Source organism: Pelobates fuscus, chromosome 7 (assembly GCF_036172605.1).
Source record: "Pelobates fuscus isolate aPelFus1 chromosome 7, aPelFus1.pri, whole genome shotgun sequence".
NCBI lineage: Eukaryota > Metazoa > Chordata > Amphibia > Anura > Pelobatidae > Pelobates > Pelobates fuscus.
This window is the reverse complement of record NC_086323.1, coordinates 45384218-45399998: the sequence shown is the minus strand read 5'-3', so window position 1 is coordinate 45399998 and position 15781 is coordinate 45384218. Positions and strand designations below refer to the sequence as shown.

The following is a 15781-nucleotide window of genomic DNA, read 5'->3' as shown; positions in this document are numbered from 1 at the left end:
TATTGATGGGTCATGTTTGGTAAGCATTTACCAGTGATAACCAAGTCGTTTTTCCATCGATATGAACTTGACAAAGCTAGTTAACTGTCAGAGTTCTGTTTATTTCTGGTTATATCATTCAGCTCTAGGTCAGAAAAACAATATCTTTGTGCAATATTCCTTTTGTTTTGCTGTAGGAGACCTAGTGCTAAAACAGTTCAAAATACACTTTATAGGGATTATTGCTATAAGTAATCGAAAAATAATTCTTTAAAAAAGGTTTTCCCTTTTTTTCTAACAGATACACTTATTTTTTGCATAATATAACATATATCGCACAGATGTGATACCGGAGAAACTGACGGAAGCCAAGCACAGAGAGATGGACACAGGTTTCTTCAGGAAGGAAGAGATTCTTTATTGGATCACCGATCGGGACTCAGAGGGACTAGCGTCACCAAAATACAGCAAAGTCTGAGTACTGAATACATAGAGTACATTCCTTATATAGCACTGTAGCTCCTCCCACAATTAACTACACCCACACATACCCTTAACCTATTTAATGAATAGAGTCTAAACTCATCCATCCGGTCTAACCACGTGGCTCATCTGATACAAAGGAGAGGGACGCGTAATTCCAGTTCTTACATTCCTGCACCTGGTCAGTACAGTGATGACAGTATCTTAGCTACGTGTAATTAACCAACTGATACTACAAACACATATACATACATATGCCTTGTGGCAATCTTAGCCTGCTAAACTTGTATTTTACTGGAATTACATCACATTCCCCCCTTTGATGCCTCTGATATTTCACAATTACTTGAGGCATCACTTAACCTTGGTTTGCATATACCTCAGGTTACCATGAACCAGACCAGACTTATCTTATGATGTGAATCTTCAACATTCATCTTCTTGCATTGGTTCTCCCTGATCTAGAGCCTTATACTTATATATCGCCATTATCTGTGCAGCAGCCTTCCTCTCTGCTATACTTCCTATCAGGCTTTGCACAGACCTAACTACTAAGGGTATAAGACACGGCAGGAGTAGACACAACAGTAAAATCAGTAGGACTCCACCTACCACTGCCTTAAGCCCTCCAAACCACTCATACCAGCTACCAAACCAACTACTTGGATTGTACCCTTTCCATACCTGAGTAGGCACATGCGCTAGTTTAACCATATGGCTAGTAAGCTCAGCTATTGCTTGCCCTTCGTCATCTATTTGAAGACAGCAATTGCTTAGGTTAAACTTCCCACATACACCTCCCTCTACTGCCAAAAGGTAATCCAAGGCTAATCTATTTTGGTATACTGCTGTCCTCATCCTGGTGTTATGCTTCGCTAGAAGATTGAGCGCTTGTGATGTCTCATTTGTGATAATCTCAACCACCGCCTGTAATCTTATAATACGGTTGAGCATATAAATAGGGGTTCTATAACCAAAGGTACCATCCTCAGCCCACGTGGCTGGCCCATAGTAATCTATAATACGCTGGGGAGGCCATTCATCATCTTCCCAGGCGCCTATCTCTATGGGTCCCCTTTTCTTCCTATGATTCACATCATACACTTTAACACCTAAAGTCTCACCTGTTTCAATCGGTAACAAGAAGAAGGATGGTTTGAGCATACCCAACACACATGCCCCTTCCCAGTCCTGTGGCAGCTCCGAATAGGCTTTCTTACCACAGATCCAGTACAAATTTGCTGGGGCTCTCCAAGTAGATGTGATGGATAGATCAAACCACACATCCTTTAAATTGGCATATCTAGCAAACGGGTTAGATGGTTCTGAGACATTTGAAGCCGACCACCAAGTTGTATTCTTTGTATCATCATCATAAGCTTTTTGCCCTAGACAAGTTAATTCTCCTACAGAAGTATTATACATCATTCCTTTCCTTGCTATGCAAACATAACCTATGATGGAGGTCTTTAATCTCCACTCAGATTTACCTCTAACACTCATATGATAATCGGCTTGTGTAGATATTAATTGGTCAACTGCCTCAGAACCGGACATTACCTCCTTTGCTTCCCAAGGCCATTGGTCTCCCATGTTAGTACCTCCACACACATAGCAGTTGGTAACATTAAGACTACCGGCAATACTTTCAGCTAGATCAATGAACAGGTTTTTAGCATTATGGGGGATCTTATTATCTATACTCATCTCTTCGTAAAAGGAATGGTATACTTGATGAGTCTGGGAGGATACCGTATCAGTCTCTATCCCTATAAATAATATTGTCCCAGGGTCTAAACCCGTCCCGTATATTTGAAACCCAAATAAATTTCCATACTTATCTAAGAACTTGTCGGGGTTATTAATGAGTATATGGACTGGGTTGCATTCCATAGACTTACAATAAGGGCTAGTCGGCAACTTAGTCACTATCATGTCTTTGTCTACTGTCTGTCCCCAAGTTGCCCACCCCACACAAGACCAATATGGACAAAAGTTATAATCTCTATTTGGGCATCTAGGACTCACATATTTATTTTTGCTACTGGGACAAATATATTTATCGTTAGACCCATACGTCCTCTCCCATCTAAGATCCCCACATACATTCCACGGCTTTCTACCACTCGATATCGCTTTACACGCATCAAATAGCAGAACACCCGAAGAATGTACGGATTCTAACACCGTTTTATTAATTAGGGTCCCCTGAGGATCTCCATTCCTGAGAGTCAACCAAATTGTACGAGGCTGATACTCCGGACTGAAGCACTTAGGTTCTCCTACTCCTAAATGGCACACACTATAATCTATATTTAAGTATCTACATCTCGATACATCTCCTTTACACTCGTATTGTGAATGCCAAATTAGGGTTTGGGAAATATGGTTACCTGTTCTCGTAGTCTTAATGCATACCTCACAGCTAGGAGTGTCGGTACCTCTACCTTCCTGAATATAAAAACACATATAAATAAACACTATCAAAAGCACATCTTTCGCCGTCATCCTCAGTCTTCGTCCGTGCGATGGCGCCTCAGCTTCCAGGATGTGAGGGCTGCAGGGAATGGAGTTCTGCTCGTCTTCACAGGTGTCCCTTCGAGACTTTCCTGGCTTATACACTATGTGATGGTAAGCGGACAGGCTTTATTATGGCCTTCTCACTCACACCTGTAACAATAAAATTTGTAATCCACAATAATTCCTCGTTACTCCGACTGAGTAGTGCGTTTTAACCGGATCTTGCAGGGATTCTCTGGATCTGCTGTAACTTGCCAAGAATCGACTGCTGCTGGTTTAACCCTGGAGTGATGTATCCACGGAGTCACTTCTGCTACTTTTATTGCTGTAGGGGTAGACAAGAGAACAACATAAGGACCTCTCCACTTGGGCCCTAACGGTACAGTATTCCACTCTTTAATCCACACTTGGTCTCCTGGATGATAACTATGAACAGGGGGATAAATATTCACAGGTAATCTATCTTGTACCCATTTCTGTACCTCCTCCATAGTCTTACCCAACTCTACAACCTGCTGCCGGGTAATTCCTTCTCCCAACTGACTCAAGTCCCCCCTTAAGTTACCAAGTACGGGAGGTGGTCGCCCATACATGATTTCAAAAGGAGAGAGGCCCATCCTTCTGGTAGGGGTACTGCGGATTCGCAATAAAGCTATGGGTAAGAGAACGTTCCACTTAAGTTGGGTTTCCTGACACATTTTAGCCAACTGGTTCTTTATAGTTCTATTCATTCTCTCTACCTTACCAGAACTCTGGGGTCTATATGCAGTATGAAGCCTCCACTTTATACCAAGCATATGAGTCAGTTGTTGTAGGCACTGGTGAACAAAAGCTGGACCATTGTCCGATCCTATAGAACAGGGTAGTCCATATCGGGGTATTATTTCTCGTAGCAGGAATCTCACAACTTCTCCTGCTTTCTCTGTACGAGTAGGACATGCTTCTACCCAGCCTGAATAGGTGCACACAATTACCAGCAGGTAACGATGTCCACCCGATTTAGGCATCACTGTAAAGTCTATTTGTAGATCGGACATGGGGAGTCCCCCCATAAACTGAACTCCTGGTGGCTTTACTGGTCCTTGTCTTGCATTATTCTTAGCACACGTTACACATCTACGTACAATGGCCTGAGTCAAGTTGGACAATCTTGGTATGTAGAAATGTTTTCTAAGAGATTCTTCAGTACTGTCTCTCCCAGAATGTGTCCCGTTGTGATAATTTTGGACAATTTCTACCGCTAGCGATGCTGGTATAACTATTCTTCCATCTTCTAGCTGATACCACTTGTTCTCCAGATACTTTCCCGGTTCAGTCTTTAACCACTCCTCTTCTTGAGCTGTATAAACTGGAGTCCATTGGGACAGTGGAGTTGGTATAAGAGCAGCTATATGCCCCACATACTCCTGTCTTCCTGATTCAGCAGCACGCTTAGCTGCACTATCTGCCATCCGATTTCCCTTGGTTACATCACCATCACCTCTCAGATGTGCTCGACAATGAATAATACCGACTTCTTTCGGCTCCCACACTGCTTCCAATAGTTGTAGGATTTCAGCTGCGTACTTGATTTCTTTGCCTTCTGAATTCAGTAGTCCTCTTTCTTTATACAAAGCTCCGTGGGCATGAGTGGTTAAAAACGCATACTTAGAGTCCGTATAGATATTTACTCTTAAACCTTCAGCCAATTGTAACGCTCGTGTTAGTGCTATTAATTCTGCCTTTTGTGCTGATGTTCCTTTCGCCAGTGGCCGAGCTTCTATCACCTTGTCTATTGTTGTCACTGCATATCCTGCATAGCGGATCCCTTCTTTCACATAACTACTGCCGTCGGTGTAATATTGAACATCGGGGTTCTGGATGGGAAAATCACGAAGATCTGGTCTACTTGAGAATACTTCATCCATTACTTCCAGACAATCATGTTGACTTTCAGTAGGTTGTGGCAAAAGGGTAGCTGGATTTAAGGTGTTTACAGTCTCTAAATGCACTCTTGGGTTTTCACACAACATTGCTTGATACTTGGTCATACGGCTATTACTAAACCAATGATTTCCTTTGTAATCCAACAACGTCTGTACTGCATGTGGGACTCGTACATAAAGTTCTTGACCCAGAGTGAGTTTATCGGCTTCAGCTACTAGCAGGGCGGCTGCAGCTACGGCTCTTAGACAAGGTGGAAGTCCGCTGGCCACTGCATCCAATTGTTTAGACATGTAGGCAACAGGTCTTTGCCATGATCCCAAGTACTGTGTCAATACTCCCACAGCCATTCTTCTTTGCTCGTGTACATACAGGTAGAATGGTCGTGTGTGATCAGGTAGACCTAATGCTGGGGCACTCATCAAAGCCTTCTTCACATCTTCAAATGCCGTTTGCTGTTCTTGGGTCCATAGGAAGGGGTCGTGCTCTGTACCTTTGATAGCTGCGTACAGAGGTTTTGCCAGTATCGCATAGCTGGGAATCCATATCCTACAGAAGCCTGCTGCCCCCAAGAACTCTCGCACTTGTCTTCTATTCTTGGGTATTGGTATTTGGCAGACAGCTTCTTTTCTCTCTGGCCCCATAATTCTTTGACCTTCAGAGATATGGAACCCCAGATACTTGACAGTTGGCAAACACAACTGAGCCTTCTTTCTAGACACCTTGTATCCTGCCTTCCAGAGAATGTGTAGTAGATCGTGCGTTGCTTGCTGACAGATTTCTTTTGTAACTGCTGCTATCAACAAGTCATCTACATATTGTAACAATACACACTCTCCTGGGATGGACTCGAAATCCAATAGATCTTGACTTAGGGCTGAACCAAATAGGGTAGGTGAATTTTTAAACCCTTGGGGCAGTCTTGTCCAAGTCATTTGGCGTTTTGAGCCCGTTACAGCGTTCTCCCATTGGAAAGCGAAAATACATTGACTTTCTGCGGCAATTCGGAGGCAAAAGAAGGCATCTTTGAGATCTAAGACTGTGAAGTAAGTAGCCCCGCCCGGAATTAAAGCAAGCAGGTTATATGGATTGGGTACAACTGGATGTATGCTAACAACCGCATCATTGACTGCTCTTAAGTCCTGCACAGGTCGATACTCATCTGTGCCGGGCTTTTGAACAGGCAGCAATGGGGTGTTCCAGGGGGAAGTACAGAATTTTAGGATACCATACCGTATGAACTTATCCAGATAGGATTGGATGTTCTTCTTAGCCTTCTGCGGAATGTGATATTGTCTTAGGCTCACTGGATAAACCCCATGTTTCAGTTCAATTTTTATTGGTGGAATATTGCGGGCCAGTCCTGGTGGGTTGTTCTCTGCCCAAACTCCTGGTATGTTAAACAATGTCTCATCACTCCTAGGGTTTTGGCTAGTCAACACTGTATAAAGTCGCCACTCTTCTTCCTTTGGTACGGATAAAGTCATAATACCTGAAGGTCCATTAAACTTTAAAGATGTTGTTCCATCTGGTAGGAACGTAATCTGCGCTTGTAATTTGGATAGCATATCACGTCCCAGCAATTGGACTGGACATTCAGGCATATAAAGGAATTGGTGTTTTACTACGTGGCCTCCCAATGTACAGAGTCGACTTTTAAGAACCGGTCTTTCAGCACTTCTTCCAGTTGCTCCTATCACAGTAATAGTCCTTCCAGATGGAGGAGCAACTAGATTAGTCACCACTGAATGTTCAGCACCAGTGTCGATCATGAACGCACTCCTTTTCCCCCCTATTGATACATCGACCATAGGCTCCGCTCGACCAAGGGGGATGGAGCCCGGTCGGTATCAATAGTCCTCCATGACCGTGTCAGCCAATCCTACAAAGTCCCTACCTTCTCTATCGCGAGACCTTTGCGCTGCTGGAATATACCTGTCTTCCCTAACACTTCCTCTGTTCCCATTACTCCCTCTATAACCATTACTCCCTCCGGGACCTCCTCTACCTCTCGCTCTGCCTCTAAAGTTTCCGTAGCCTGCCCTGGGTTGGTCTCTCTCGTACTGCTCTCTTTGCGGACATTCGTTCCTCCAATGCCCTTCTTCCTTGCAATACGCACACTGATCCCTACTCAAAGGCTCCCTACTCCATCTATTATTGCCTCTATCTGGGCCCCGTTTATCTACGCCTGCGATCGCTACCGCTAGCATATCAGCCTTTTTACGCATCTTGCGCTCCTCCTCTTTCTTGCTTTCTGTTTCCCTATTCATATAGACCTTATTAGCTACCTCCATTAGTTGGGAGATTGACATACCTGCAAACCCTTCTAACTTTTGTAGCTTGCGCTTAATATCTCCGTAAGCTTGGCTGACAAAGGCGGAGTTAACCATTCGGGAATTGTCTGCGTCTTCCGGATTAAAGGGGGTGTACAAGCGGTACGCCTCCAATAATCGGTCATAAAAGACACTGGGCGCTTCATCGCTTTTCTGGATCACCTCAACTGTCTTCGACATGTTAATGGCTTTCTTTCCTCCGGCTTTCATGCCAGCAATTATAGCGTCTCTATAGGCTCTGAGTTGAACCATATCAGCACCATTTACGTTCCAATCGGGATCAGTGTTGGGATAATGTGTTGCGGCCCATGCTGCTGGATTAGCTTGGTTCAAAGCACGGGCTCTATCCTCTAATGCTTTAATGGCTGCTTGATTTATTCTTGTCCTTTCCTCATTGTTAAATAAAGTCATTAATAACTGCTGGCAATCAGCCCATGTCGGATTATGTGTCTGTACTATTGAGGTGAACAGATCAGTCATGGCTTGTGGTTTCTCAGTATACGAGGAATTATGGGTCTTCCAGTTTAAAAGGTCGGTAGTGGTGAAAGGGACATATACGAAGACAGGGTCAGCGTGTGCCATTTGACCTGCGGCATCGATATAAGCTGACCCGGGATTTAAGCGAAGAGGCATCTGATAGTGCTTTAATTGTTGGGCACCAGTCAACTGTCGGGTTTGGATGGGGCTACGTAGGGAAGCGTCAGTCATGGGTTCCGGTCGGGGAGATATAGGGTATGGGGATGTGGGAGGTTGGTTTTGGGAAAAGGTAGTGAATAGAACACTTCGGGCCGAGCTAGATGAAGCTTGACCGGAAGTCTGAAGTGGCGCCAAATCAGGATATTCGTTTCTAATGGGGGTGGGTTCTGGTTCCGGAAGGGGAGATTTAGTACGAGGGGGGGTGGATCCTGTACTGGAGGAGGAAGCGGAAGTGGATGAGGGTAATGAGGGAAGGGTTACAGGACTTCCTGTATTTGCGTCACTTCCTCTTACCGGAAAGTAAGGGGGCGGCAAAGGGATCTCGGACTCAGGGGGCGTGTCCAAAATGGGCCTAACACCAGCCCTAGTGGACGAACAAGTCCTAGCTACCATGAGGCGACACTGTTCCTCGTGGCATGTCTGGAGCCATTTTGGCGAGTCATTTACGGCCTGTCTCCAACAATCAATATAAGGAAACTGGCCGTAAAGTTCAGGCCTACCTGATACAGCCACGTGTAAGCGCTGTACCAGAGTTGGATCCAAACTGCCACGTGGCGGCCATGCCGCAACCAAAGTAGGCCACTCCCTAGTGCACAAAGTGACCAAACGTACAGGGGACATCTTAACCCCAAAATCACAAACTTTGAATCCCTTTTTAAAATTCTTAACCATACATCCTAAGGGATCCGGAATCGTTGACTGCGACGCGCCCATATTTAACAGTGGAACGTCGTCGACAACGATTACTATACACGCGTACTATTCAACAGTCACACCCGTTTCCTCTGGCAACAGCACCACGTGGTATGGTTACCAAGTGAAACGTACACCATAACAATAAACACTCAGGGAATTCCCGTACACACACAGCTGCTACACCAGTCACTATATAATCAATATTATGCCCTTTGGCGTAACTACACAGTCACCCACGCTATAATTCTCTATATACGAATTACCCGTCTATAACACACCCAGTAACATCGTCTTTTACAAATAGCGGTTACAGTACGGTTAGCATAGGTCAAAGCACAAGTTAAGGTCACAATACAATTATTAGTGGTTATGGTGTTAAAACATGCAATGGACGACAATGATTAGTACTTATTATACAATGTCAGTAAATATACAGGGTTATGGTACCGTGCACTATAATACAGCAACACACTATTAACACTCTCGCTAGACGGCTGAGCTCGCGCTATCTAACAAGATATACACTTTACTAAAACAATCGTTAACACATTTACAATTCCCAACTAAACTATTGGCCAGTACCTTGAATGGACTACCTAAAACTATATACACCCGTTTTGGTTAGCCACACTGCCCAATCACCACATATACATAGCGAGCTAGAGATCCGAATTTACACAGGCGCCTCTTAGTCGCACTATACAACGAGCTAGAGATCCGAATTTACACAGGCGCCTCTTAGTCGTACTATCAAAAGTCTAGTGGGTTCCAAATTTACACGCCTTCCCACTTAGCCCAGATAGGATGAGAACTAGCGAACCGAATTTACACAGGCGCCGCTTAGTCTCCCGGTCCCTCCGACCTAGCGAACATAATATACACCCTAGAACGCTAGTCTAGACAAGACACCGGTGTCCGGCTAGGGCTATCTTACACCAGGACCCCGCCTGACTAACCAAATCAAACGGTCTGACTAAAGAGCGTTCGATCGAGCGGTGCGCCTTCGCTCCTTCCCTCCGACAGAGGGGGCAGATACAGATTCAAAAACCCCTTTGGGCCTACCGCACAATCGGTATACCCCTAGCGGGTCCTGCCGTCTAAAACAGCAGTTATCTTACCTCCTCGTTCCTGAACCTGAGTTCACACTCATCGACGGGGACACCCCAGCACTTCTCACGTAGAGGCCGATGATCTCCTGGACAACAGACCAGTGGCGCCGAGACGAAGGGAGGTCCACGCAGAAGTTCAGGGGTGCAGCCGTAGAGAACGTGGGCAAAGATAGACCGTCTCACGCCTCTGCCTCTCAGCTACCGTTGAACGATGAGCTTCCCGGCCAATGCACCAAATGATACCGGAGAAACTGACGGAAGCCAAGCACAGAGAGATGGACACAGGTTTCTTCAGGAAGGAAGAGATTCTTTATTGGATCACCGATCGGGACTCAGAGGGACTAGCGTCACCAAAATACAGCAAAGTCTGAGTACTGAATACATAGAGTACATTCCTTATATAGCACTGTAGCTCCTCCCACAATTAACTACACCCACACATACCCTTAACCTATTTAATGAATAGAGTCTAAACTCATCCATCCGGTCTAACCACGTGGCTCATCTGATACAAAGGAGAGGGACGCGTAATTCCAGTTCTTACATTCCTGCACCTGGTCAGTACAGTGATGACAGTATCTTAGCTACGTGTAATTAACCAACTGATACTACAAACACATATACATACATATGCCTTGTGGCAATCTTAGCCTGCTAAACTTGTATTTTACTGGAATTACATCACAGATGTACTCACCGCACCCTTCATTGTCGGATCGGCCAAAGGAGATCTGTTACCATGGAAATCCGGCCAAACATGCAAATCAGCCGCAAGAAACCCCACGGGCCCAGATGCCTTAATTCGATCCAGGTGATTGTTTAAATATGTATATATATGTTGGCCCCTAGAAATAAAACATAAAAAAGGTTTATTCCATGTAATATAAACATTTGTACATCTGGGCTGGAGAGGAAAATACAACACAATAAAAATCAGACTGAAAAAACGTGTTTAATCTCCACATGAATAAGGCAGAATAGTTTAATCAGCAATTAGCACTGGGATCTTACTGATTACACAGAGTAATCAATATTAACAGTATCATCCTGTGTATTGGGTCTTTATGGAAAATAAAAAGTACAGATCAATCAAGGTTAATTGTTCTCGGTATAAAATCACTTTTAGAAGATCTATCAAAGCAAAATGTTATTTTATGGATATACATTCTAATGTGACTAGAGCCAGGGATAGGCAACCTTCAGCACTCCAGATGTTGTGGACTACATCCCCCACAATGCTCTTACATCCATAATGCTTGCAGAGCATCATGGAAGGTGTAGTCAGGGGCGTACCTAGAGCATATGGCACCCGGGGCGGGTCCTAGTTTTGGCACCCCCCTCCCCCCTGCACTTTAAAATGTACAAAACACCCACAATTTTTTTAATGTATGTAGCATTGAGCAGTGCTTGCATGTTTCAATGTAAGCATGCTTTTGTATGGAGTAAGTGTGAGTGAATGAATGGGTGTGTTTGTATGTAGTGTTGGCATTTTAATGCAGGCATGCTTTTGTGTGTAGTGTTGGCGAGATGCAGTGGTGTGGTTATATATAATTGTGATGTTTTAATACAGAGGTGTGTTTGTATGTAGTGTTTACACTGGAATGCAGGGATGTGTTTGTGTGTAGTGTTGGCAAGATGCTGAGATGTTGGATTGCCATATTTAAGGACACCAAATAAGGGAGCTATCTGCTAAACAGCACCCTAATTTGGTATCTTTACATATGGAATCTCACATAAGGGCACCAATTTAGGGAATTCTCTACTAAACAGCTAAAAGATCAAAATTTAAAAAGCCTTTTTCTTAATTTGAATCTTTAGGTTGTTTAGTAGATAACTCACTTATTTGTTATCCTTATGTGGGATTGACATATTTAAGGACACCAAATTAGGGAGCTATCTACTAAACATATACACAACCACAGATATACACATGCATTTAGTTATTAAGAGGTCCAACCAACCTCCCTACCTTACTCTGGGAGTGACAAGCGGTTGCTGCTGGGCTGGGATCTCTGTGCTCTTCCTTCACAGCTCACTTGCACGACCAGTAGTGATGCTGATGCCAGGATGACGTCATACCCCGGCTGCCGGCTTACTGCAGGGCGTACACAAACTCCTATATGGTCCATAAAAATGTTTAATCTCACTGCCTTCCAGTATATATCTGTCCTATCTGTCTGGGGTAATGTGACAACGTGGATGTATATGTAAGTGGGTGAGTATTACTATCAGGAGAAAGGTATATGGCAGGGAGGGACAGTGTGATGGATACTATGACAGTGTGTGCCATTGCACACAGTGGATTGAAGGAGGTGACTGCAGGTGAGGTGGTGAGTGTATGGTGTTTTATGTCACGGGTGGGAACAATGGGATTGGGTGTTATATGGAAGAGAGGATATTATGTCAAGGCAGGGCCAGGGTGTATGGCAGGGTGTGTATTATGATACGGTGGAGGTATATAGCAGGGAGGGGATTATGGCAGTGTGGGTATTATAGGACATGTTAAAGGGGTATATGCCAGGGTGGGAATTATGACCAGGTAGTGGGTTTATAGCAGGGAGGATATTATGACATGGCGGGGGTGTATATGGCAGGGGTGTATATGGTAGAGAGGGCAGGGGTGTTGAAAAAAAAAAAAAAAAAACCTAATTGTCCAGGGACTAAAGTGTTTGCCCAATCTACTTGTCTGCCGTGACAATCTACTTGTCCTGATACAAATCTTTATTGATAGTAATTTAGGAGACAGACCTGGTGTAGGGGTGATAGGGATGTAGTATGGGTAAGACACATAGTGTGGGGGTGGGATAGGGATGTAGTATGTGTAGGGCATTGTAAGGCACATAGTGTGCTGTGGGATAGGGTTGGCAGAGTGAGGAGGGGACAGGTGGCAGAGCGTAGGAGGGAGGGGCTGAAAGAGCGTGGGAGGGAGTGACAGGTAGCAGAGTGAGGGAAAGAGGGAGTGACAGGTGGCAGAGTGAGGGAAGGAGGGAGATACAGGTGGCAGAGTGAGGGGATGACAGGTGGCAGAGTGAGGGGATGACAGGTGGCAGAGTGAGGGGATGACAGGTGGCAGAGTGAGGGGGTGGTTAGTGACAGAGTGACTGAGGGAGGGGGTGACAGGGTGACTGAGTGACTGAGGGAGGGGGTGACAGGGTGACTGAGGGAGGGGGTGACGAACAGATTGACTGGAGGGGTGACTGGTGACTGAGGGAGGGGGTGACTGGTGGCAGAGTGAGGGGATGACTGGTGGCAGAGTGAGGGGGTTACAGAGTGACTGAGGGAGGGGGTGACTGGGTGAGAGGGTGACTGAGGGAGGGGTTGACTGGTGACTGAGGGAGGGGGTGACAGGGTGACTGAGGGAGGGGGTGACTGGTGACTGAGGGAGGGGGTGACAGGGTGACTGAGGGAGGGGGTGACAGGGTGACTGAGGGAGGGGGTGACTGGTGACAGAGTGACTGAGGGGGGGTGACTGAGAGAGGGGGTGACTGGTGACTGGGGGGGTGACAGGTGACAGAGTGACGGGGTGACAGGGTGACTGAGGGAGGGGGTGACTGGTGACAGGGTGACTGGGGAGGGGGTGACTGGTGACAGAGTGACTGGGGGGGGTGACAGGGTGACTGAGGGGGTGACAGGGTGACTGAGTGGCTAAGGGGGGATGACAGAGTGACTGGGGGGTGACAGAGTGACTGAGGGGGGGTGACAGGGTGACTGAGGGGGGGTGACAGGGTGACTGAGGGGGGGTGACAGGGTGACTGGGGAGGTGACTGGTGACAGGGTGACTGAGGGGGGGTGACAGGGTGACTGAGGGGGGGTGAGAGGGTGACTGAGGGAGGGGGTGACAGGGTGACTGAGGGGGGGTGACAGGGTGACTGGGGAGGTGACTGGTGACAGGGTGACTGAGGGGGGGTGACAGGGTGACTGGGGGGGGTGAGAGGGTGACTGAGGGAGGGGGTGACAGGGTGATTGAGGGGGCTGACAGGGTGACTGAGGAGGGGTGACTGGTGACAGGGTGACTGAGGGGATGACAGGGTGGGGGGGTGACAGGGTGACTGAGGGGGGTGACAGGGTGATTGAGGGGGGGTGACAGGTTGGGGGGGTGACAGGGTGACTGAGGGGGGTGACAGGGTGATTGAGGGGGGGTGAGAGGGTGACTGAGGGAGGGGGTGACAAGGTGATTGAGGGGGCTGACAGGGTGACTGAGGGGGGGTGACTGGTGACAGGGTGACTGAGGGGGGTGACAGGGTGACTGGGGGGGTGACAGGGTGGGGGGGTGACAGGGTGACTGAGGGGGGTGACAGGATGACTGGGGGGGTGACAGGGTGGGGGGTGACTGAGGGGGGTGACAGGGTGACTGAGGGGGGGTGAGAGGGTGACTGAGGGAGGGGGTGACAGGGTGACTGAGGGAGGGGGTGACAGGGTGATTGAGGGGGTGACTGGTGACAGGGTGACTGAGGGGGGTGACAGGGTGGGGGGGGTGACAGGGTGACTGAGGGGGGTGACAGGGTGACTGAGGGGGGGGTGACAGGGTGGGGGGGTGACAGAGTGACTGAGGGGGGGTGACTGGTGACAGGGTGACTGAGGGAGGGGGGATGACAGGGTGAATGAGGGAGGGGGTGAGGGGGAATTTACAATTATATTAACTTACCATGATTCAGGGGCTGTCTCTCTCCATCCCAGCCCAGGCAGTGCAGGAGGTGCAGGCAGAGTGGCCGCAGGGGAGAAACCTGTCAGAATGCACGCTCTGTGCCCCCTGCTGGCACACTCCATAACAGCATCCCTGGTGCTCAGTGATGACTCAGAACACAGGCTGGGAATCCCCTCCCTGTGCTCTGACTCACTCACTGAGCGCCTGAGCCGCGAGGGAGAGGACGACCAGCAGGAGGGACAGAGTGTGGCACCCCCCTACTGGATGGCACCGGGGGCGGACCGCCCCCCCCGCCCCCCCCTTAGTACGCCACTGGGTGTAGTCCAAAACATCTGGAGTGCCAAAGGTTGCCCATGCCTGGACTAGACTGTATGTGACATTTTAGAAAATACAGGTAGGTACACTTCAGCCAAATAATAGAGTTAGATTAACTGTAATACACCCTATTTAAAACAGCAGTTTTACAGCACGGTTGCAAAACATGACTAAGAATTGCTAATTTTGAATTCTGGAATTCTCAATGTACCGGGATAGGTATGTTACGTTTTGTCAACTCACCACAATACACTGCTTACTAAATAAGTCCATTAGGAACAGACAATGTTCCTATCTTGATGGTAAGGTGTGTCTTTTTGCGGATGATACTAAGATATGTAACAGGGTTGATGTTCCAGGAGGGATAAGCCAAATGGAAAATGATTTAGGTAAACTAGAAAAATGGTCAGAGTTGTGGCAACTGACATTTAATGTGGATAAGTGCAAGATAATGCATCTTGGACGTAAAAACCCAAGGGTAGAGTACAAAATATTTGATAGAGTCCTAACCTCAACATCTGAGGAAAGGGATTTAGGGGTGATTATTTCTGATGACTTAAAGGTAGGCAGACAATGTAATAGAGCAGCAGGAAATGCTAGCAGAATGCTTGGTTGTATAGGGAGAGGTATTAGCAGTAGAAAGAGGGAAGTGCTCATGCCATTGTACAGAACACTGGTGAGACCTCACTTGGAGTACTGTACACAGTACTGGAGACCCTATCTTCAGAAGGATATTGATACCTTAGAGAGAGTTCAAAGAAGGGCTACTAAACTGGTTCATGGATTGCAGGATAAAACTTACCAGGAAAGGTTGAAGGATCTTAACATGTATAGCTTGGAGGAAAGACGAGACAGGGGGGATATGATAGAAACATTTAAATACATAAAGGGAATCAACACAGTAAAGGAGGAGACTATATTTAAAAGAAGAAAAACTACCACAACAAGAGGACATAGTCTTAAATTAGAGGGACAAAGGTTTAAAAATAATACCAGGAAGTATTACTTTACTGAGAGGGTAGTGGATGCATGGAATAGCCTTCCAGCTGAAGTGGTAGAGGTTAACACAGTAAAGGAGTTTA

General features: G+C 46.6%; 1 protein-coding gene across 2 annotated transcripts in view; it reads right to left on the bottom strand.

Moving 5' to 3' along the window:
* The window catches only part of FGGY (FGGY carbohydrate kinase domain containing), a 291415-nt gene that overhangs the window by 61543 nt on the left and 214091 nt on the right, over window positions 1-15781 (bottom strand). For both annotated transcript variants that reach the window (XM_063428025.1, XM_063428026.1), the window contains one exon: window positions 10437-10584. In XM_063428025.1, coding sequence (XP_063284095.1) covers window positions 10437-10584 — 148 coding nt within the window. The remainder of the gene's footprint in view (window positions 1-10436; window positions 10585-15781) is intronic.